The 23,004-nt window shown below is 41.2% G+C and overlaps 1 protein-coding gene across 1 annotated transcript; it reads right to left on the bottom strand.

Annotated features, from left to right (window-relative positions):
• Positions 1 to 1,320: 1,320 nt before the first annotated feature.
• Positions 1,321 to 22,677, bottom strand: CMTM6 (CKLF like MARVEL transmembrane domain containing 6). The gene is given in 5 exon segments (XM_077811232.1): positions 1,321 to 6,081; positions 7,888 to 7,986; positions 10,200 to 10,376; positions 22,257 to 22,493; positions 22,495 to 22,677. Coding segments are annotated over 5 exon segments (837 nt in total). The 3' UTR covers positions 1,321 to 5,940.
• Positions 22,678 to 23,004: the final 327 nt, after the last annotated feature.

Below are 23,004 nucleotides of genomic sequence, written 5' to 3'. Positions count from 1 at the left end.
GTCATGCTCCTTGCTCTAAAGAGGAAGCTCTTCCTACCCTAAACTAAAGAAACTGACCTCTGCAATGAACTGCAGACGGATGAACCGTAGCATACAGGTGCTACCTGCATATTATCTAGTGAGCCCACAGATTAGATATTCTGCTTTGTTATACTGGTATAACTCCACTGACTGTATAGGAGTTACTCAGGGACAAAGCCCTGCTGTGTCTCACTATGTCAGTAGTAATATGGACTTCGTACTTGTGAACAAGCTGCACTGCCCTTCCCATTACTTGAGTTACGTTCATTTTCTATAAATCCACAGGTGTTACTCTTCCGTTACATTATTGTGCCTTGTTTCTTGTGTTTGTGGCTAATTGTTCCAGTCACACTTTTCTCAAGTTAAACCCTTTTCAAATTTACAAGACTTTTTTTGTCCCAGAAATCCCTAACAGAATTCTGATTGGTATGTTCATCTGGAAACCAAGGCCACATTGACTTGAGTGGAGACAGGTTTCACCCCTCCAGTCCTGATACAAAAACTGAGGTACACTTCACCCTTTATACCAATTTCAATGCATATGGTGAACAAAAAGGTGTGTCGTTATACCGTGCTCACATGGTTTGCAAAAAAATAAGTAAAAAAAGCCTGAGAGAGAAAGATGCCTCTCTGTCACCATTACATGGGAGCAATAATATAACACGCTTGGTGGCGTGGAAGGAACTTACAGAACAATGAAAACAGAAATAGGATAAAAATGTAAAAAGCTATTTCCCCCAAAACCTGCATGTTTGACTGAGAATTTTTTAGCACTTAGAGAAACATTTTCAAAACAGACATCTAATTTAAATTCTTACCCAGCTGAGTAGTTTGATCATTCTTCTCTAAGCTAGGATAAATGCACTATCCCTACAACTACCTTTTCGTTTGTGAGCCTTCTTAACACAAGCCTACCATTTGTTTTTTTTAAATGCCCCAAGAAATAATCCAGTCCATTGAAAAGCAGTACTTGGAACTGTACATCCCAAGTAACTTACAGCAAACTGTATGTGTAAAGTCTATAGTGGAAGGACCATTTTAGCACAGTATTTTTCAGTGTCACAATATTGAGCAGATTTCAGAAGATAATTTATGGGAACTTTCACTGAAAATGTCCAACTTCATAAGACTGTAAGATGAATACTTCTCCACAGTCTACGCACAATGGAAGCCCGCTCCATCAAACAGGAGAAATGGCCCTAACGAGAAACAAAGGAGGAAGCAATTTCCTTCATTTTCCTCTAGCAGAAGTAGATATTAATGCCAGATTGTTAGTAGATGAGATGAGAAAGACTGGAAGCAAGTTACTAATATTTTATTTAAAATTAAAATATTTTAGAAATCCAGTAAAAAACCATAGCACATTTAAAAGGCCACAGGTTTAGAATGGAACATTCTTGAAGTATTTTGAAATACTTCAACTGGAATTTCAAGGCATTTGCAGTACAAGCCAAAGAACTGTACATAGTTATACAACCATTATATTTTCCTAACCCAGTAAACATAAAAAAACCCCTCCTTAAATCTCAAAGTAATGAAAATACAAATTAAATTCGCCAGTGAAAAGTTATCTAGATATACATTACACATGTACAGCAACAAATGAACATATTCAAAGGTGTTTTTATACATAAATTTTATATCTTAAATAGGGCACTATCAAGCTAATTTGCTGTGGCAATCAGTTATACATACTCTATAAAGAACCTCACAAAATGTTTCCCTTTACTGGAAGTTTTGTATTTCTCTTGTAGGAGTTGGTTTCTGTGCTTTCAATGGAACTGAAATCAACATGATGGCAAGTGGTGTTATGTCAAAACATCTTTGGCAGAATTCTGGGAATAGTGCAAGATAGTTCACTGCTTTCCAGGTGTGGAGGGTGAAATTGGGAAAGGGGTGGAGGTTGGGGAGGGAACCAAATACAATTGTGGAAGCCTACAGTAACCCAATATCCTTAACAATAGAGTTGACACAGTAACATACAGTAACAACTTTTGATATCTAGTATCCAAGGGATACTGCTTGCTTTTCTCTTCTGTCGATATAGTAATTTTAAGGTATGTTAAATATGGAGTCTAAAAATAAGATTAACAATTTCCTGGAAAGCATAAATGGGATAAAAGCTTTGTCACCACGGAATCTGGTATAAAGACTCATCAGGTGCTTCTGGTGTCTGAGAAGGATCCATTGCAATAGGCTTAAGACTCTCAACAGGGATGGGAGCAGGCCCATAACCCCATAGGCAACTACTGATGACCCTCTCTTGGGGATAGGACACAATGCACAGGTAGGCTGCCAATAGCCATTACTCTCTTCCACAGGATATATTACTGATGAAGCAAGAATTTTTCAGGAACATTTAATCCTGCTTAAAACTGCCCCTCTCCACTTTTGAGACCAAGCCTAATTTAAAAAAAAAAAAACAACAACAAAGAGCGGAGTCTGACAAAAAAAAAACAACAAAACACATCAAATAGGATATTTTTTGACTGTGTGAAAAAAATTCCAAACCATTTTTACAGCAATAAAGTCTCTCACTCCAGCCAACGTACAAGTGTGTCCGGGCTCTGAAGGACTTACGTTCAGCTCTCTTCTATTTATATGGTTTCTATGGTTGTTTGTAAAAACTGCTTCCAAATATCTATGAAAAAGTTACATGCTCAGTCTTCATAGGTTCACTTAAAGAAACTCAAATAAGAGTTGTAATCCCAAAAAGTCTTTTTAAAACAAAAAATGAAGAGTTTTAGACCAACACCATGCTCATAAAACTTATGCCAACACCACTACACACACACATCATTTTAAGTCAGTAATTCCAGTTCTGTACGTCCACGACAACGTGCATCAACTCACTTGAACCCACGTCCAGGCTGGTCTAGTGGCAGCACTCTATTGCCACACGAGAGAGACTGCACGTCTGACAAAAACTGGGTGTGCTTTTGAGGTTCGTGGGCCTGCCACCTCCTAGAGACCGCCCATAGCGGATTAGAAAGTAGAGCTAACTAGTTTTCAAACGTTATCCATTCCCCTTTCATAACATAGTTGATCACAAATGTTTTTCATCCCTTTCTATTGGAAAAAGGCATTTTTGGTCTCTTATTGCAGAAAGAAATAAGTTGATACTCAAATCTAGATGAGGGTCACCCATTTGTTGAGAGTGGTGGAAGCCCCATTGCTGGACAACACACTAGGAACACATGCTGCAGGGAACGGTCCCGACATAGCAAGGGGGTGGACTGAATGCTACTTTCTACTTATATCAAGGTCTCAAAGTGCTCTACAAAGGTGCATAAGTATCTCCATTTTTGCATGGTTTAGTGGTAAGATCATAGGACTGTAAGTCAGGAGACTTGAATTCTAGTCACTCTTCTGGCACTGACTCCATATAACAGAAAATCACTTGGCCTCTCTGTACTTCAGTCTCTTCATCTGTAAAAATGAACTTAGTAGTTATTCCCTCTTTGTAAAGCATTTTGAGATCATGGGATGTATCTAGGTTCTTCTATTGGTGCCTATAACTTTACTATGTGAGTACCAAATGCACTTTATTATTACAGAGATAAGAAACCATGGCAGAGAGATGACTTAACACACCTCTTCCAACACAAATTTATCTAATTCTATAAAGGACATTGGAGAGTTAATTGACTCTGCTCTGTCCAAGAGCTGAGTGCTGCAGAGGAAGCACAAATATTGGTTTTTTTGACAACGGGGAGTCTCTTCACATACTTTCATGCTGGGGAAAGCATGGCCAACCCCCACACTGGGAAAATAAAATTTAACAAAACAACAAAGGGTTCTTGGTGGAAGTCATTCTAGATATCATTGCAACAAGCTTATTTTTACATTTATATTTAAAATCAAGACTTATAGCCACTTTTGATGCAAAAAGTAAAAAAAATTAGTAAAAACCATGCACAGAGAAATTAACAAAACAGGATGGAGCCAAAAATTGATGATATTCAGCAAAATGTAGTGTTAGTGTCAGATTTCCTTCACAACAGGTTCAAATGTTCAGGAGCTGACACATTTAACAAAGGGAGACCATTACAACCATGTTATGTTTCATCATCAGAAAGTAGCAGCCTTAGAAAAAGCCTCTGATTTCACTTACAATACTTTAACTCCCTAACTACTACTCTGTCCTCAAAATAGGGCGAGAGTAGAAGACAACCTGTTCCTAGAGGGTTTAGTCTCAATGCTGCCTCAATGATTTAAAGGGCTGTAGGTTTGACTTAATACATTTTGGGAAAGTGATGTTAATAGTCTCAAATCATGGAAGACATGGCAAGTGTCATGAAAAGTCAGACAATAAACTACTTTTACATAACAAGGCCTCTAAGATATCAGAGTTTTGGGGGTATTTTTGGTTAAATATCTACTTTGGGGCACCTCATGCTCTCTTGGAAGTTTACTACAATTTATCCTGCTTACATAGCCCACCCTTGCAGGTGTAAGAATCTCATTTTCCCCTCCACAGAAAAAAACCCCAATCTGCAAAAAAACCCACTCTTCAACCATCTGAAGAATGCCTTTTCACCACTGCCTTGCATATGTGACTCAACCTGTCTGGTCTTTTGCATCCTTGCACTGCTTGTGCCTAACCCACTGCTCACTAATAGCTTCCCTTTTCATCCCATGGGCTGCTGTCTTAAGTCTAGAAGTTTATACAACTGCTTGCTTACTTATTTATCCATTCATCAACTGAGTTGCACGTAGGTGCAAGGACAAACAATAATCAACTTTCATGACCATTCATCTTCAATTTTACATGGACAAACTGTACATGTTAACAACAGTATGTGTGATGTGCACTGGAACAGTGCCAAAGTTTTATTATTTCATTTTTAAGTTAAAACTTTCCCTGGCAAAGCTTAAGCTAATTACTTTTTGTGCTGCCCTCGTGAACTGAAAGGATTAATTGGTCCCTGCCCCCTTTTTTTAAAATATATCCCTTTAGCTGTTTACAGGCAGTTAGTTTCCTCTCAGTTTTCTTTCCTCTAGGCTGAAAATATTGGCCTCTTAACCTTTCCTCTTAATTTTCAAATTTCTTCTTTCTTTAATGGGTTTAACAATATTTTTAAAGAATGCATCACTTACAGCTTTAAACTTCCACAAATATGGAGTGCAAAAGTCACTCTATGATACACCACTTGACTATCAAACACACACAAGCTAGCTGTATCTGTTTTACCGACTGCCTTTAAAAAAGAGCAGTGACTTTCAGAGACACAAAACAAAACAGAATCTAGAAGTACGGAGTAAGACACACAAGATAAAATCAAAGTAAAGAATGACTCGTTTGGGGACAGAAACCTCGATGAGATTGCAAAATTTAGTTTCCCTTTTACATTCACAGTTTAACCGATAAAACAAGGAAAGAGTTTTATTGTACTACTTCATTCTTAATATCAGAGGCAAGAAGCTGGATATCACATACATAGGTAGGTGTGAATTAATGCAACAGATTTCTAATTCTGGCCTGCTGTATTTACATAAAATTTAAATATTTTTAAAACATAACTCAGAATTTAAGCCTGATGAGTTCCCCTGTACTACAGTCATTCTTCTCAGAAGTCTCAGTGCTTTCAGTTACTGATGTCTATTTTATGTTTAAATTAAAAAAAAAATCTATTTGGAGGCAATTTCTTCCTTTTAGAATGTCCCTCTGACAATTATTAGTCAGGACAAGTTAGATGGAGAATTGTACAAGCCCTGATGCTCCACATACTATTGTTAAAAAACGTAAGGAGTCTATAAAAGCTTATGATAGGGTCAGACTTGTACAAAGCTGGATAGATGCAAAAGAGAGAGAAGACAAAGTTACCCTCAATGCAGTGGAATAAGTAGGGAAATTAAAGTATTTCACCTTGATTAATTTAACTCATAGAAATTAAAGGACTTTTTTAAAGTTCAGCTTTAGTTATTCAGCGGCTGATTTTCTGGTGTGTTCTGTGTGTTGCCAGTGTTCTCCACTTTATTTTCCTTCACTTTACGATTCTCCATAAAAAAGTGAATACCATCAACTAGAAATCCTATACTTGCGAAAAAGCCAAACACCTGTGAATGTGAAAGAAACAGTTATTTAAAATGTATACATAAACATTAATATTATTCCAACTTTGATTGAGAACCTGAAGCGAGAGAATAAGCAATCTTCTTCCTGCAACCCCTCCCCACCCCAGCTTTACTGTAGTATTTCTATATACAGCCAGTCTCCAGTCTTTTGAAGTCAATGGTTCAGTTCTTAACAAAAACAGATCAGAAATCATAAGTGTGACATATTTTTTTACTTATATAGTTTTTATTTCTTGGATCAGGTGTGCACGGTACAGGACCTTACTGTTTGATTGCAAGGAATTCAGAGTAAAAACTTTTTACATACTAGCTTAGAAGCAGACATTAAAAAAAAAAAAAAAATAGCATTAAAGTGTTAGGTGAGGTAGTAGCACAGTAGAGATATAGTCAAGGCCAACTAAAAATGAGTCAAACTGGTGCCTGAGCATTAACGGGATTCTGTGAAGTTTGAGAAAGATAGTTTTATACAGTTGATATGAGCCAACACAATAGAATATAAACAATCAGATCTAAGAGTGAAAGAATTCTTCCATCTCCCTGTTCTGGGGGGAGGGAGGGAGGGAGCGAGGAGCCATGAAAGTGTCTGAGTTAATGTTTGTGACACAAATGAATATTACAGAAGATAAACATATTCTTCCTGTAAATTCTAAGATCATTCTGATTATAGGATAAGAGTTCTTTACTTTTCTAATGAATCTTTATTCAAGAAGAATGTTCTTTCATTTTGATGCTTTATAATTTACCACAGCAATAATATGGAGACTCTTTAAAAAGTGTGCTGGAGAAGCGAGACACTATGACTTCTCCACATGAATCCCAGAACTGCCGAACATCCAGTGTTCCTTGTGAGGTACATGCCCTGCTGCTCGTCTAACTATTTCTGGTACCATATTGCTTCCTAGATGCTCTGAATATTCTGCACACTTGAACTCTGCAAGTTCCCTTCCTGCTATAACTGACTCCCCAGCTGTATGTCTGTTACCACTACCCACTCATCCTTTATGAGAATGTTCTAGAGTCCCTAGGACAGTGGTCCCCAAACTGTGGTGTGCGGCGTGGAGGAACATTCAGGGGGCGGGAGGGAGGGAGCACTGCCCAGCCCTGCTCAGCCCTCAGACCAGCTCTGATTTCCGCCGCAGCTCCGCTCCAACCCCTGCTCTGCCTCCAGCCCAGCCTCATTCCCTCTCCACCTCTAGCCTCAGCTCATCTGGTCCCAAAACCATGGGCTCCAGCCCGAGTCCAGACATCTAAACAGCAGTGAAACAGCATCGCAGCCCAAGCCCTGCGAGCCTGAGTCAGCTGGCATGGGCCAGTCACGGGTGTCTCTTTGTTGTGGAGAAAGCAAGAACAAAACTGGTGAGTCTGAGAGAAAAGGTGTAGAACCTTGAGGGCCAAGGTCAGAAGGAAGGGTGAAATGAGGACAGTGACCCACGGAGGGGTCAGAAAATATAGGGCCAAGGTTGCAAAGCTAACAGAGGGGACTAAGAGCTTTTCCCAGCATCCACAATATTATGGAGCTCCTAGGGGGCACCGAGCTTCCAGCAAACCTTATGAAGACCACAGCTAGAGAATGTGCCCATCATGTGGATCTCCCACACTCTGTTGTAGCAGAGATTTATGTACCAGGTCTTAGGAGTCCTAAGGTAGCCACCTCTTCCTGCATCCTTATCTCAACAAATGCATTGCCTTCTGTTTTCTGCCCACAACCTGGCCAGAGCTTCCCTTCCTCTAAACCATGAGCTGAAGGTTTAACACAGTATGGAGTCTGGAGTGTTTTCACATACTTACAATTGCAACAGTTTCAACAGATGACTTGTCGCTGGTTGCAGCAAACACAATGGAAGCTACAAAAAAGAGAACTCCCACTACTGTAGTGACCCAGAAATCCTGCAATCATTAAAAAAAAAAGAGAAAATTACAAACTAGTGGAGGCACTGGTTGGTAAAGGAACCAGAAAGGGAGGTAGAACAAGTTTCAGATGGGTATGTGTATTCATGTGTGGTGGAGACTACTCATTGATATTTTAATTGAAAAGGACATAGTTACTTTTAAAAAATATCTCATTAAACACACATTACCCATGCCACTAGCACAAGAGATTAAAAAAATTCCCAGTTTTAATAATCTAATTTACTTTTCACTACAGGTTCTCAGTGTTGCCATGTTTGGGTTGCAGAAGAATGTTTGTTTTTTGGAAAAAAAAAAAGTTTCCACTGAAATTTAAAAACAAAAACAAACAAACAAAACCACACGGAAATATTTCTCTTGATCTCACATTTTGTGAGTTCTGACTTGTTCTTCCCTGTAGCAGGTGGTCACCCACTCCTGCCTCAAAAAAGCCCAGGGAGAGGGCTGTGGCAGAGAAGGAAAAGTGGGGCTGATTGGGAGAAACAGCCTCAGATGGGGGCCACACCCGGCTTAATTAGGGCCCAGCTGGCCCTTATAAGAGGGCAGTGGGCCAAGAGCACACAGTCTCCTCTAGCTGTGGAGAGAGATGGGCCTGGCTGCTGGGGAGCATACCAGGGTACCTGAGGTGAAGCAGAGCTGGGGAAGGCCAGAGGAGCTGGGAGGCTCCAGAATGGAAAAACTGCAGGCCTGGCAGACAGCCTAAGACAGGGTACTGGGGTTGCAACAGGGCACCCCAAGGTTAGGCAGAGGCAGCAGGTCCAAACCCCCCTTGCCCATGATGACTGGCTTATACGGACTGCAGTTGGCCCCAGTGAAAGGGGACTAGATGGTGACTGGCAGTAGCCCATAGGTTGAGGCAAGGTGGGGATAGAGGGTGGAGGGTTCCCTAGGGAGGGGAGACCCAGATCTCTGGGGTACTGCCTGGAGGGGCAACACTCCAGGTAAAAGGGCACTGGGGTCTGGGAGGGATACAGGGGCCAGCAACAGTGAGACACCAGCAGAGGGTGCTCCGGAACTGATAAAAAGAGCTAATTCCCAGATGGCCAGCAGGAGGCGCCACTGGGTGAGTCTGTAGCCTGTTACATTCCCCTTTACTCATTTTTACTTAATGCAATACCAGGGGAAAAACCTGCACTTCTTGTTTTAGATATCAGAGATGAGAAAACATAGGAAAGCCCTTTTAGGAACAGAATTTGATTCTATCTATAGCCTTTCATACCAAAGGAATCCCAACTTGCTTTACAAAAATGATCTTGAAACAGACATGACAATCACCTGCAGAGTTAGAAATGCAAACATGGGAATTACAGAGTGAAATCATGTGGCCTGTGTTATGCAGGAGGTCAGATTAGTTGTTCATAATGGTTCCTTGCAGACTTAAAAGTGTATTAAACTTAGCTGTAACAAAAGAGATGCACACACATGCTCAAGAGAACTTGTGTTAAATAAAACATGCTTATTGATCCTTAACTAAAAACCTATTATCACACATAATGACAGGTTTCAGAGTAACAGCCATGTTAGACTGTATTCGCAAAAAGAAAAGGAGTACTTTGGCACCTTAGAGACTAACCAATTTATTTGAGCATGAGCTTTCATGAGCTACAGCTCACTTCATCGGATGTGAGCTGTAGCTCACGAAAGCTCATGCTCAAATAAATTGGTTAGTTTCTAAGGTGCCACAAGTACTCCTTTTCTCATCACACATAAGAATCTTCACTGTATGTCCGGATAGATAACATTGGAAAATACTGAAATGCACTGTGCCTTCCCTCACCCACAGTAATATGCAGGGAGGAGATTCACTGGCATAGGACTCATTTTGTCAAGTGATTTTTCAAGCAGTTTTAACCCCTTTCTTCACGCTCTTTTATGCCACTCAGCTAGTTAAAGGGCACACAGAGGAGAAACACCTGCTTTGGTCTGAACCCTGGGTCTTTTCTCCCAGGTTTAGAACCAGCAGTCAGCTTTCCAGTTCCACAGCCCAGAGCTGAAACTCTGTATCTCACCGTAGCCAATGTGAAAATGTGTAAATAGTTGCTAATATAAAGAAGGTAACTCAGTTAACATTGTGTAGTCTTGTTAACAAATAGTGTATCTTGTCTGGACAGAACAGTTATGTAATTTAAATTGCTTTAACAAAAAACACCTTAAAATTTAGAAGTGAAAATAATGATAAAGCAGTTCCTTACCAATTTGATTAATTTATCCTTCTCAACTTTTTCATACGCAGAGGTGCAATATACAATCAGTATCAGGATACTCAGAAAGGTGGCACTGAAACTTATAAACTCGAAGAAGTAAAGCCCACCACAGAGGATACAACTCTCCACAATTTCTTCAAGGATGAAGGCCAAAAGGGAAAGCAGCTGTGGAAAAAAAAGATTATTCAAATTATCTAATCCATTTGCCAATGTCTGTATCAGGCAGTCAGCTGATATTAAAGCAGTGAAAATAATTATTTCTGATAAAAGAAAAGTTTAAATGTCAAAGCCAAAACAATTTTGTATTTGTGGTTTGTGACCTGACAGACCACTAGACAAGTACAAAAATGCCACAAATTAAACACCTGATATGTAGAGAAAAATGCAAGCTTGCTGTTAAAATTAACACACTACACCAGACACACACTTGTTGACTATACAATATACATTACCAGTTCATGGTTTCATGCATGAGAGTGAAGGGAGCAGACTAGGAAGACAGGTTTTTGGTTGTCAGATGCTCACTCAGGACAAGCAAAATTGTATTTCTTTCTGCCTACTGGGAATGCTGCAAGACCTGAATGTAGTCTCAGGTGCATTGGCTGGTATGTACAGCCCAGAGCTGAAAATGAAAACTAGTGCCCCAGCTTCCTTATAATAAATGGCAGAAGCAGCTCATCCAACTCAGCTGCTACTTGAAATTCTACTTTTGATGCTGATGAACCATTTGTGCCCCCGCCATATTTCAGAGAAAGTACACCTAGCTAATTATGCACACACTCCCCACCCCAGTGCAGAATGCGGAAATGGCTCTTTTCCAAAGCAGACAGCAAGTCTTTTTTGCTGAGACCAAGGTCAGATACACCAATTGATCAATCTACCAGAAGTTCTACACTCACCTCAGACCATCTTATTTTCGAGGGAAGGACACGAGTTATTTTTTTAAAAGAGACCTCATTTGAGCTACTAAAAAAACAAACAAGCAAAAAGTTATGACAACTAGGCTGTCCACAGGACAAGTCACCTTAAAGAAATGTTTCCCCAGCTTGAAGAAAGGAGAACATAGTTGTATTGTTATCCTCTCAAGTGTGTTTGCATAACATTTTGTTTGCAGTTCTCTCATTTTGGCCAGTTCCGTATGGCTAGGTTTCCCTATACTATATTACTGACCTAGGGGACAAACCCCAACAATAAAGATTCAATGGAGTAGGACATTCCAGGAAGGGAGAACCTGACTGGGTCATAAAATTAAGGGTAACTCTATGAAGGCTTTGTTTCCATGCCAACCATTCACTTTTTTACAAATAGAACTTGTATCATGCAAGCCTTCCTGGGTTGAGGGCTTAACTTCAGGACTCCATTAATGTTGATCTTAACCTTCAGGTATCACTCTTAACAAGACTTTGCTCATCTCCACACCCATCCCCCTCATAGCCTGTATCTACACTGGCAAATTCATGATTTGCAATTCATTACTGTTGCAGCAGCTGCAAAGGTTGCAGTGTACACAGGCCATCAGCACTTTTACCAGCACATCATCTAACCAACATGCCAGTCTACTCTGAACAGGTTTAGGCAACATGGAGGTGAAAATAAGAGACCTGTCTCAACTACATCTAGTGGTGCTACCAAAGGCAGAATGCAACAGTACGAAATTTTGACCCTGTAATTGAATTGCAGAAGAATGGTTGGGTTTTTTTGTTTGTTTGTTTTTGGGGGGGAGGGAGGGTTTCCACTGAAATTTCAAACCAAAACAAAACACATGGAAATATTTCTCCTAGTCTTACATTTTGTATAGACCAGGCCACAGAGAGCTAATGCCATCACCTTTGCAGTACTACCTATCTCTACCAACTTTATGGTCAGAATCCATGATTTGACTATACGCAGACAGCATGCTCATCTCTAGACAAAATGTTATTAGTTTTAATACCTTTAAATTTACAAAGCAAAATTAACCTATAAAAGTTTATGCGACTGAAAGCAGAGTCAGAATGAGCTCTACCCTGACATCTGGTGGTGAGCTGTGGAAAAGGATTTCAGGGGCTGATCTTGTTTTCATGGGCACTCTTGTTTGCATGGGCACACCCACCCTGCCTAGCATGATGGGACTGCTTGCCCAAATGGTCACTTTGGCTGCTGTCGGATCAGTCTCTCTGTTATTGGGGCAGGAGTAATAAAGTGTTGTTATCCTATGTGAATCAAGGACAGTAGAACTGTACTTAGCATTTTATGATGGAGGGACTCGCCCTCAACTATGTAGCACTCGCTAGGCAAGGGACAAGGGGTTCCAAAACCCAGGGAATTGAAAGAGGCTGGGGACAGGTATGTGTACCTGGTAGTATGGGCCCCAAACACTACTTTGATCCCTCCTCTCTCCATGGTGTAATAACAGAGCTAATTTTGGCTCCATTAGGAGTCTTGTTACATCCTGCAGCGCTGAAATCACTGACACCTAGGTCTAAGCATTAGACCTACTTTGGGCTAGTGGTGCACCAGCCCTGAGGCTCCCCCTACTACCAGCTAAAAATCACTGAGAGCTGAAATTGGTGAAGTTGCTGAGAGCTGTGTTAAGTGGGAGGGACATGAAGACAAGTTGGTCAGCGGACAGCAGGACGGCTAGCGCAGAGAATGGAGTGGATAGCTGGGCGGCTGGCGGAGAAGAGCGGACAGCCAGTGGAGAGGCACGGAGTGGAGTGGATAGCAGGGCAGCTGATGGACAGGCGCAGCTGGTGGTGAAGACTGCAGCAGAACCCCATGGAGAGGCGTGGCACTTGGCCATTGACCCGAGCAGCAGAGCATGTAAGATGCCCCCCATACCTCCCTCCACTTTCACCCAGGCTGGGAGGTAGACTCTGCAGATGAATTTCTGAACTCTGGGGGGGCTGCACTGACCAAGAACAGTGGGAGGGGGGTGACTAGTGGGTTGCTGGATTTAAGAGCCTGAGGGGAAAAGGTCACTGCCAAACTTACTTGGGGGTGGGTCTTTTGCTCATGGTTGGTGTTATGAATCCTGTTTGTTGTGTTTCCCCAACATAATGCTGCACTGTTTCCCTCCTTTATTAAAAGGTTTTTGTTACTCTCAGACTCTCTGCTTGCGAGAGGGGAAGTATTGCCGCTTAGTATTGCCTGGGGGGTGGTATGTAATTGTCCCAGGTCACCGGGTGGGGGCTCGAGCTGGTTTTGCATTGTGTTATTGAAACGGAACCCCTAGATACTGAACCCGGCCCTTGTTGCTGCCAACTCTGACGGGCAGAAGGGTTACACGACATTGCTATAGTTTTACAACTCTATGTCCTGCCACTTTAGATAGATTTGTTACATATCTTAGAAATCCTTATTAATTACATTGTTGCTACGCCTGTATAATAGAACTAGATGGGTCAATTTCACTTGTAAGCCCAAGTATCAGTCCTACTAGACACAGAAAACCTTGGGAAAACCAGTACTCTCCAAAGCCTTCTCTACACTTAAGTTTTGACACTACCTATGCTGGCCTAGTTAAACAGACAAACCCCACCCCCAGTGTACCAGCAGTTAAACCCATAGGAAAGTGCTTAGACTGATATAGTTTAGGCTATGTCTACACTAGGATTACTTTACCAATATAATATACCGGTATTCCTATACTGGCAAAGCCCACCGAGTGCGCGCATGCAGCTACATCAACAAAGCTATGCTTGTACTGATATAGTACAACTATAATACATGATAAATAGGCAGAGGATTATATATGGTGATAGAGAGGCAGAAAGCAGTCAGGCATATATGAAAACAGAAAGATCGAAAAGGTGATGGATGGATAGATCATTTCTTCTCACTAAGACAAGTTCTAATGTCCCCGGCTGCTGTACAATCTGTACATCTGTACAATCTGTAACAGGAAAATCTCATTTTTTTTTCTAGTACAGGCGGTGTCTACACTACAGACTTCTGGGGGCAGAGCTATGTCAGTCAGGGATTACACCTTTTCACACACCTGACTGTAAAGCTATGCCCGCACAAGTCTGTAGTGCAGACATGGCCTTATTCCAGTTCAGCAAAGCAAAATAAGTTATACCGGTATACATCCACACCAACGCTTTTACTGGCATAACTATACTGGTAAAATATCACACACCAGCATAGTTACACCAGTAAAACTTTTTAAGGATAGACCAAGCCTAAGAATCAGGGTTGTCATCTTCCCTGTTTATCCAAAGATTTTGATAATATCTCCATCTCCTTTACATCTTTAAATAATCACTCTAACTAGGTTCCACTGTCTGATTTTCATATAATAGCACAATAATATGTATTTGGACTCACTAAAAGGCAGAAAAATATTTTAATTAAAAACACTTATTTTGGACAATTAGTTGCCAGTGTCCATTTAAAGAGTTGGAATTCAAAACAGCTACTTTTGACTGATATTTTCTAGTTAATAACTTGCACCAAGCTGCTGCACATGCTACATAGTGGATCCTAGTCAAGGAAAATAACGTTCAGCCTGAGTTTTTCTTTTAATATGAATATTATTAGCAGGTCAGCACATGTGAACTGTAAATTTCCCAATCTAAACCGTGCCCAGAGGGCAACATTTCAGACTAATATTCTATATTGAATACTCAACAGTATTAAATAGGATACATCTTAAAGAGTGAAAAGAACTACAGCTAAGAAACAAAAACAATAAGGCCATTTCTCAGCGTACTTCCTTTTTCTCCTGTAGTTGCTATTAGACAGATTGCTTAGAAATCAACTTCTGCATAAAATAATGATTACTATAGATTTCTCCAAAATATTTCAAATCCATTTTTTGAGGATGTATGGGGGGGATGTCCTTTTTTGCACTTGCTTTTTAATTTAAAAAGCAAAGATAGCCATTACAGGTATTTTCCATTTCTTCATTACAGTGTTTATCACAAGCACACTGAAAATGTGAGTCACATGTTTTCATTTTCATTCATAATTTGTGCTCTTTATCAGCAGTGAAGAGTTTCAGTATGAATCACCTTCGCTTCCCAGTGAAAAAGTAGAGCAGAAAAGAAGCAAAACATAATTGCTAGAAACCCACTTTGAACAGAGCTCAGAAACCCAAATAACCATGACGCTGGAGCAATGGTGCTCCTCCGCTTGATCCAAAACCAAATGGCTCATGAATATTTACTAACAGCCATCCTTTTGTCCCTGAAAGTCATTCAGCTGCTTGCATGTTAATGAACGTGCCACAGTTAAATTTAAAATCAGTGATGAAGAGGAAAGGTATCACCATTTAAACGACTTCCTTCAGGTAAAGAGGTTTTTCCTACATGCAGAATTTGACAGCATACGGTCAACCATGCTTTTCCTATTATGTAAATTGGCAGCTGTGGTTTTTTTTGTAACTACTCCTTCAAGCTCAATTTCTTATTATAAGCTTTAGAGGGAAATTATTTAAAAGGAAATGTACTGTCCTTTTCTCCCTACAACTGAGTTCTTTATCTGGAATTATGAAGACTTAATTGCTCTATTCTTAATTGGTATTTTCTTCCGCATTTCTGTTAACTGTACTCATCTGCAGAAGGGGCAGTTAACTGCTTACTATGCTCTTTTGAGTGCTCTCCTTAAACTGTTGCAAGGGGAAAAACAAACACAAAAGAGTTGACTAGCAAGATGAGGAAGGGAAAACTGATTTTAAATAGTTTTTTTAATTGTATATCTAACTTCACTTTATACATTCATAGTATTCTGTTAAAGCTATTTAACACATCAAATAATTATTTCTCATATTAACAAAGGGCCATCATCCGTCCTATATTATTATTTGTAGTGTGGTAGAGCCTTAAAAATCCCAGTCAGAGTCCAAGACCCCAGGGCACGAGATGCTGTACAAAGACATGGATTTTCCTCAATAGGGCACAGGAGATTCCACGTTTCAGAGTTTCCTCAGAATCATTGTCGAGGGTCCCCTGCCTTTAAAACCTGCAGAGGTCCTGACAGCCACACAGCTCTTTAGAGGCTAACTGGAGCCGAAGTATTTGTGGAGGACAAATGCCTCTGCACTATACTTCCCTAATTATCCACTCTCCATGAGAGCACAGTTCTTTAGAAAAAAGTGCTACCATGAGGTCCCTCCCGGAAAAGCACAGAAAATCATCCTAAGGACTTTCAACCAGCAGTAATTTTTATTTGAATTAGCACTCTGAAAACTCTTAGACCCATGGGTAAACCACCTGTAGAGAATGGCTGCTCCCTCGCTTCTCTTCCCTTCCAGAATTGCAGAGCCTTTACTGTGCAGAGTCTTCTATACCAGAGATTCTCAAACTCTGTGGGTTGGAGGGGCTTGAGAAGCTGCTGGCAGCGGCACTGCCTTCAGAGCTGGGTGCCCAGCCAGCAGCCACCATGCTCCGGCCACCCAGCTCTGAAGGCAATGCCACCGCCAGCAGCAGCGCATAAGTAAGGGTGTCATGATACGATATTGCCTATATACTTAAATGGCTGTTTGAATCAATGCCTTATTGTTTTAGATACTTACTGAGAGCTGCATGTTGATTTAAAAATAAATAAATCAGTATATATATTTGTGTGGCAGTAGGAAGGGCATAAACTACTACAGATGTAAAAAAAGGGGGGTGTGATCAAATAAGTTTGAGAACCTCTGTTCTACACTGTCTGAAGACCACTAGGGAGAATGTACGCAAGTTCTGTCTCTCCTCTACAATGTCAGTTTACCCTCTGCTATGCAGTGCACAGGGTAGCAATGTGGCCAAAAGGTATTACAGCTCACTTTTAATACATTAGCCCCATGTTGCGCATCCACACCCATCCACCCGATATTAATACCCTCCTTTATCACTTGAATGATAGTCACTTATTGATACTAACATTATATACACTCTTAGTAGTTATGTATAATTCTGTCAAGCCTGAATGTTAGATAGGTCTGAACATACAAACTAAAGTTGTGAAAACAAAGGAAAGTTAAAGAAAGTGAAATACTTGCCTATGAAATTGTAACTGTTTAACCACTGTTGTTTAGAGCCTCAATTGTAGCATTTCCCCAGTGAAATCTTCTGGTTTAAAATTACATACAAAGGTTGCTATTCAAAGGATTCTGCTGATTTCACAAGTCTTTAAAAGCAGGGTTTGTGCAGTGAATGAATAGTTCAGAAGCAAGAGCAGATCTTTAAGCTTAAATTATAACTTTCCTTTTCAGTCTAGCATTATGCACTAAGGTTTCTGCATTCAATACTTTTTCTTTTTAAATCCGCCACTTAAATGACAAATATTATTGCTTTAGTTATCAATTCAGAATCCTAGGTCTTGGCACAATGTGCCTTCTCCGATCCAACTTTCTACAGAATTTGAACCAGTTTTGGATTGAAACTAAATTCCTTTTGTATTAACCAAAATTAAAAGAACTCCATGCAAAACTCAAAGTTCTGAATACCAAATGCCAAAGTTAATACTTAAGTTAATACTTAATACCAAAGTTCTTTGGCAGGTACATTTTTATGTGATACACAAAAGTGGTTTCAAAAAGAGGCTTCAGCAGTCAGCATATCTTATCATTATTTATCTCTAACAACTATGAGTCATAAGTAGAGAGTTCTCTCCATTGAGAATATCATGCCATGATCTTAAAAAGTGGAAAGTAGTTCTCTGCAGTTGGCTTTACAGTATTTTAGGGAATATTGTACCATACATATAATGGAATCACAGATGATTTGCTGTATGTAACATCCTATTTAAAAAGCACCCTAGAAAAGTGGTAGTTTGCAATTTTAAGATTGCAGTACTCAGTTTTAATCACTGTTTTGCATATTATCTGTATGACACTAGTCTCTAGCACCCCAATGTGCTATTTACTGTAAAAAATATAGTGAGAGACAGCTGCTACCCCAAAGAGCTGAATAGACAACATAGACAAAAGAGTGGGAGGGGAATAAGAGACAGAGAGGTAATATGACCTTCCCAATGCCACACAGTAGGTCAATGGTAAAGCCAAGATTGGAACTCACTTCTGCTAACTCCCATTGCGCTATCCATTAGACCACATTACTACACAACAGATTGCAGAGATTACACTAACATATTACCTGGATTTCTTACTTTCTCTTTCATATTACTTACCTGGATTTCCAAAACAAGTAAAACTATTTCACAAATAATTTTTAAGTAAACTGAAGCCTTTATACGCTTTCATTCGACAAGGGCATGTCACTCATAGAAAGCTACCTGAATTTCAACCACAGTAATGTACAAGATTTATTTTTGAATGTGTGTCTGGACCAAGAACCAGGGTAGAACCCCAAGACTCCCTCAATTTGCCCACCTCTGGTCTAGAAGATACAATCAGAAATTATTAGTTTTGCAGTTCTCAAAGTGTGGATTTGTGTCTCCAGAGATAACATACTTGTTAACAGCAAAAATGTTTTTAAATAAAGAAATAAATAATATATAGAGGTGAGAAATAACAGACCTCAGCCCTATTGTCCCTCTGCAAATTTGTGTACACAGAGCCAATCCTTACCTCTCTCTAAAAGTGCAACATTTCAAAAAGTTCAAGAAGATTGTTGGGGGCGGAACAGATCTGGAAAACTAGTAGTCTGGAGATAAATGTGAGAAGGGAGGGACAGGCAGTAGAAACAAAAGTGAAACTGTTTGAGCAGCATATTCCAGAAGTCTTGAGGTCTTTCTGGATGTAGCCTTCATTGATTTGAGATCTACCATACCATTCTCTTACTAGAAGGGAAAACCTATAATGGCAGCAGACCATAAAAGAGACCCAGTTGGGGTCTCATCTATCTGAGTTGTGAAGAATACTATTAAGGTTATAACAATCAACAAGAATGCACTTTTATGTAGAAATCCAGGATTAAATCGAGCCTGACTAGTGATTTAAATCAATTTGATTTAAATCAAATCTACCCTGCCAAGAACTCAAAGATTTGTGCATTTTGGGAGAGAAAGAAGCAAGGTAGAGCCCCGCGCAGATAAAAAATTTGTATCCACATTCAATCCACAAACATGGTCCGCAAATATCCGCATCCATGGATATCCACACATTTGCAGGGCTCTAAAGATTAAAGAAGTATCTCTCTGATGAGCTAAAGAGAAATCTGGCTTTGGTTACCTACCCTTCTGGTGTCCCTACAGTGACGAGATAAGGCCATAAACTGCCAAAGCTTTAAGAACTGTTGAGTTTGTGCTCACATGGGCCCAGCATTCTCTTGTGTTGTTTTGCTTATGAATGGTTCTAGCAATTTCCCTCTCCCCCCTAACTGGAAAGGCTGTTGCCAGAGGGATACACCTGTAGTTGTCTATGAAGGCACACGAGTAGTCTATATAACTTACCAGGACTGTTTATATGAGCAAAGTGTTTGCATGGCAGTAATACCCACCAGGTTCATTTTATCTAACAGTAAATGTTTTATCATTAAAAAAAAAAAACAAATCAAAGAACAAATTTACCCTCAAAAATATTTATATAAAGCACTTTAGGGCTTTGAGAATTGTTTAAATATAAATTTAAACCATAACTTTCTGAAGTTTTGTGTGTTACCTTACCATTACCTGGCATATTCTTTTTCTTTTTTAAATGACTGTCATATGTTTTCAAATGTTATGGTCCTCTTTTTGGCAGTGCCTGATTAATGACCAAGGGCAGAAATCACCTGTCTTGTGAGTATGACACTGCAGACCCAAAACCCACTCAGCTTTCAGGAAAACTGATACTGACATTTTATTGTTGAGTCCCGTTCCCATTTAGGTTTCACTATCTTCCCTAAAGCCAAACCATGCTGTGCTGTTTTCATTTTTGTATATATTAACCAGAAATTTGAGAGAGATCATTTATGACCTCCCACATTTATGAATAAGGAGCAAAAGATTACACAAAATACACATAAAAAGCCAGCAGAAGAGGATTCCTTCCTTTTGAAGGCTTAGGATTCTTTTGACTTAGAGTGATCCACTATGTAACACTCCAACCCCACTACAGTAGCTCACCACAATATAATGAGGGTCAACCAAGATTTTCTACCACCTATATTAATGGAATGGAGCCTCTGGTACAGAACGTTAAGGCCTTCACATAAGTTCAGACCAGTTTAATTTTAAGTTCAAATGCTAAGACCACAAATAGAATGCCACAGTGGACTGCGTGCTCTGGATCCTGCTTATTATTTGAACCTACAAAACCAATTGAAATCACTTGCTAAATATAGCACAAACTTCTAAACAGTCAGTGTCTGTGACTGTACTGTCCAAATAGATGTGCCATACTGGTTCTGTGAAGATGCCTCCACAGTAATAATAGTTTGAGTCTGCAGAAGCGATATTACAATCGCAATGCCAGTTCACCAATATACTGGCCTTTAAAAGTTGAAAGTGTTCTATTTAATATGACCAGGAGTTATACATTTGCCATTTGATTTAGACTATTGTTTTAACTTTTTAAATTCAGTTAAGACTTTTTATATCAAGCTAAATTCTCTGACTGAAGTAAATGGTGGCTCTGTGTCTACATTTAAAAGAAGTAGTATCTGTACTAACTTCTATTTTGGTTAGGAGTCTAGGATATTATTTTTAAGATTTGTTTTTGTTAGAGTAAGGTTTTGTCTTAACATGTTATTGGTCATTTTTATATGCCACCTGATATTTTGTGCAATGATAGATATAGCCTACAAAATGGAAATCAAAAAAGAGGCAGTAAAAGACTGCAGACAGAAAAAAACACAGAAAACTCACTAATGAAAAAGGAAAAACATGAAATTTACACAGTAACAACTACATTTACAACTTCATACTTATAGCAACAGTATTCATTGCCAAATAAAACACATGCAACACAACCAAGGGGCAGCTGGAAACATTCTTTTTTGTTGTACTCAATTTTGTCCTCTTTTTATGTAGACAGCTTAGTTTATAACAGAGAATTATAAACTTAACACAATAGCCAGGATTTCTATGGCTCTAACATGAAGCAGATTTATATCAACATTCAAATAAATAAAAGCACCATAAAAATAAAGTTTTCTTTTTAGTGGACTTGAAACAAGTGATTTTTTTGAAAATCTACTAATCTAGTTGAGCATTCACGTCCAAGTACAAAGGGAGAATGGTGTCAAGACAGGAACAACAAAGAGCAGGGGAGTGGTGTGGAAAGAAGGAAGACTGTAAATGGGGAGGGGGAAAGTGACATTGTGCAAGACAACAGGTTAAGAAATATTAATTAATGTTGTATGCAGTGTTGGTGGAGCCTCTTGGTCTCAGGATATTAGAGAGAGATGGTGGGTGCAGGGATATATTTTATTAGACCAATCTCCACTGGTGAGAGACCGGCTTTAGAGCTTACACAGCTCCTCTTTTCACTTCAGAGAGCTGAAGAAGAGCTCAGTGTAAGCTTGAAAGCTGCCCTCTCACCAGCAGAAGCTGGCCTAATAAAAGAGATTAATGAACCAAGATGGCTGAGGTAATTAATGTCTGTTAACCCTTTTTTTGCTTTGTGACCCTGCACTGTATGGTCAAGAAAGGCGTCAACCCTATTGCACACAGCACACCACCCTCTACTCCAAAGCCAGCCGTGCCAGAGCAGAGGGCAGGGTCCCAGGTAAATGCAGGGACAACAGCAAGGGGGCAGAGGACCCACAGAAATGCAGGGCTAAGAAGGACCAGTCCAGCCCCCTGCGCTAGGGCAGCGCCAAGCGTTTCTACAGGCCCCCAACATTTCCCCAGAGCACCCGGAGCTGCTGTCTGGTTTCACCAGAGCAACAGGCAACCCTGTTGCGCTGCGCTCCGCCGCACCCCAGCCCTGCCTGGCGCGAGCGATAAACAGGGCCACGTCCGGGACCAGAGCGGGGCCACACCTCGCACCCCCACGGGCTGGGCGCGCTTGCAGCGGGGCGGGCAGGCGCGGGCGCGCAGCTCCGGGCCAGAAGAACCAGCGAGAGGCTCGAGCCGCCCGGGACCAGCCCGGCAGGGCCGCGACACACCGAGTTTCTCGCCGCCCGGAGCCCCAGCGCATACCGCGCCGCGCGTCCCCCCGCCCCGGGTAGGCCCGCGAGGCCGGGGCTCACTCACCACTTGCGCCGCTTTGAGCAGCAGGCGCAGCGGGGTGAGCCGGTGGAGGGTGCAGGCGCAGGGCTTGCTCTGCGGCTCGCGCTGCAGCTCGGTGGTCTGGTTGTACACGGCGCCGTTGTCCATAGCAGGCGGGGCGGGCTCCGGCAGCCCGAGCTGCGGCCAAACGAAACCCAAAGGCCGGGCTGCGGCGCCCGCGGGCCACCAGGGCGCAGGAACGTCCCTCCGCCGCCGGGGGAAAAGCGCGAATCCGGCAGCGCCCCGGCCGCGCCGCGCCGCGCCGCCTCCTGGACTCCCCGCCCTGCGCGTCGGGGAAACCCCGCCCAGCGCTGAAGTCCCCGTCACGTCCCCAGTGCCCGCCCCGGGGTGCCTGCGGCGCCTGCGCGCCGTGACCTGTGCTGAGGGGCCCTCTCCCCAGTGACATGCGTTTTAGATAAAAAGAAAAGGAGGACTTGTGGCTCCTTAGAGACTAACCAGTTTATTTGAGCGTAAGCTGTAGCTCAGGAAAGCTTACGCTCAGATAAACTGGTTAGTCTCTAAGGTGCCACAAGTCCTCCTTTTCTTTTTGTGAATACAGACTAACACGGCTGCTACTCTGAAACGCGTTTTAGATAGTGAGTCATCGGTAACTTTCCTTGCGGCTTGTACAGGAGCGCGGCTGCAGTCCGGGGCTGCCCTCGGCTCGTCACTAGGCCCACGCCAAGCTGGAGGAGCTTCCCCAACCCCCCCGGGAATACCCAGGGTAATTCCA

This window comes from Eretmochelys imbricata, chromosome 2 (genome assembly GCF_965152235.1).
Source record: "Eretmochelys imbricata isolate rEreImb1 chromosome 2, rEreImb1.hap1, whole genome shotgun sequence".
NCBI classification, from domain to species: domain Eukaryota; kingdom Metazoa; phylum Chordata; order Testudines; family Cheloniidae; genus Eretmochelys; species Eretmochelys imbricata.
This window is presented reverse-complemented; position numbering and strand designations above follow the sequence as displayed.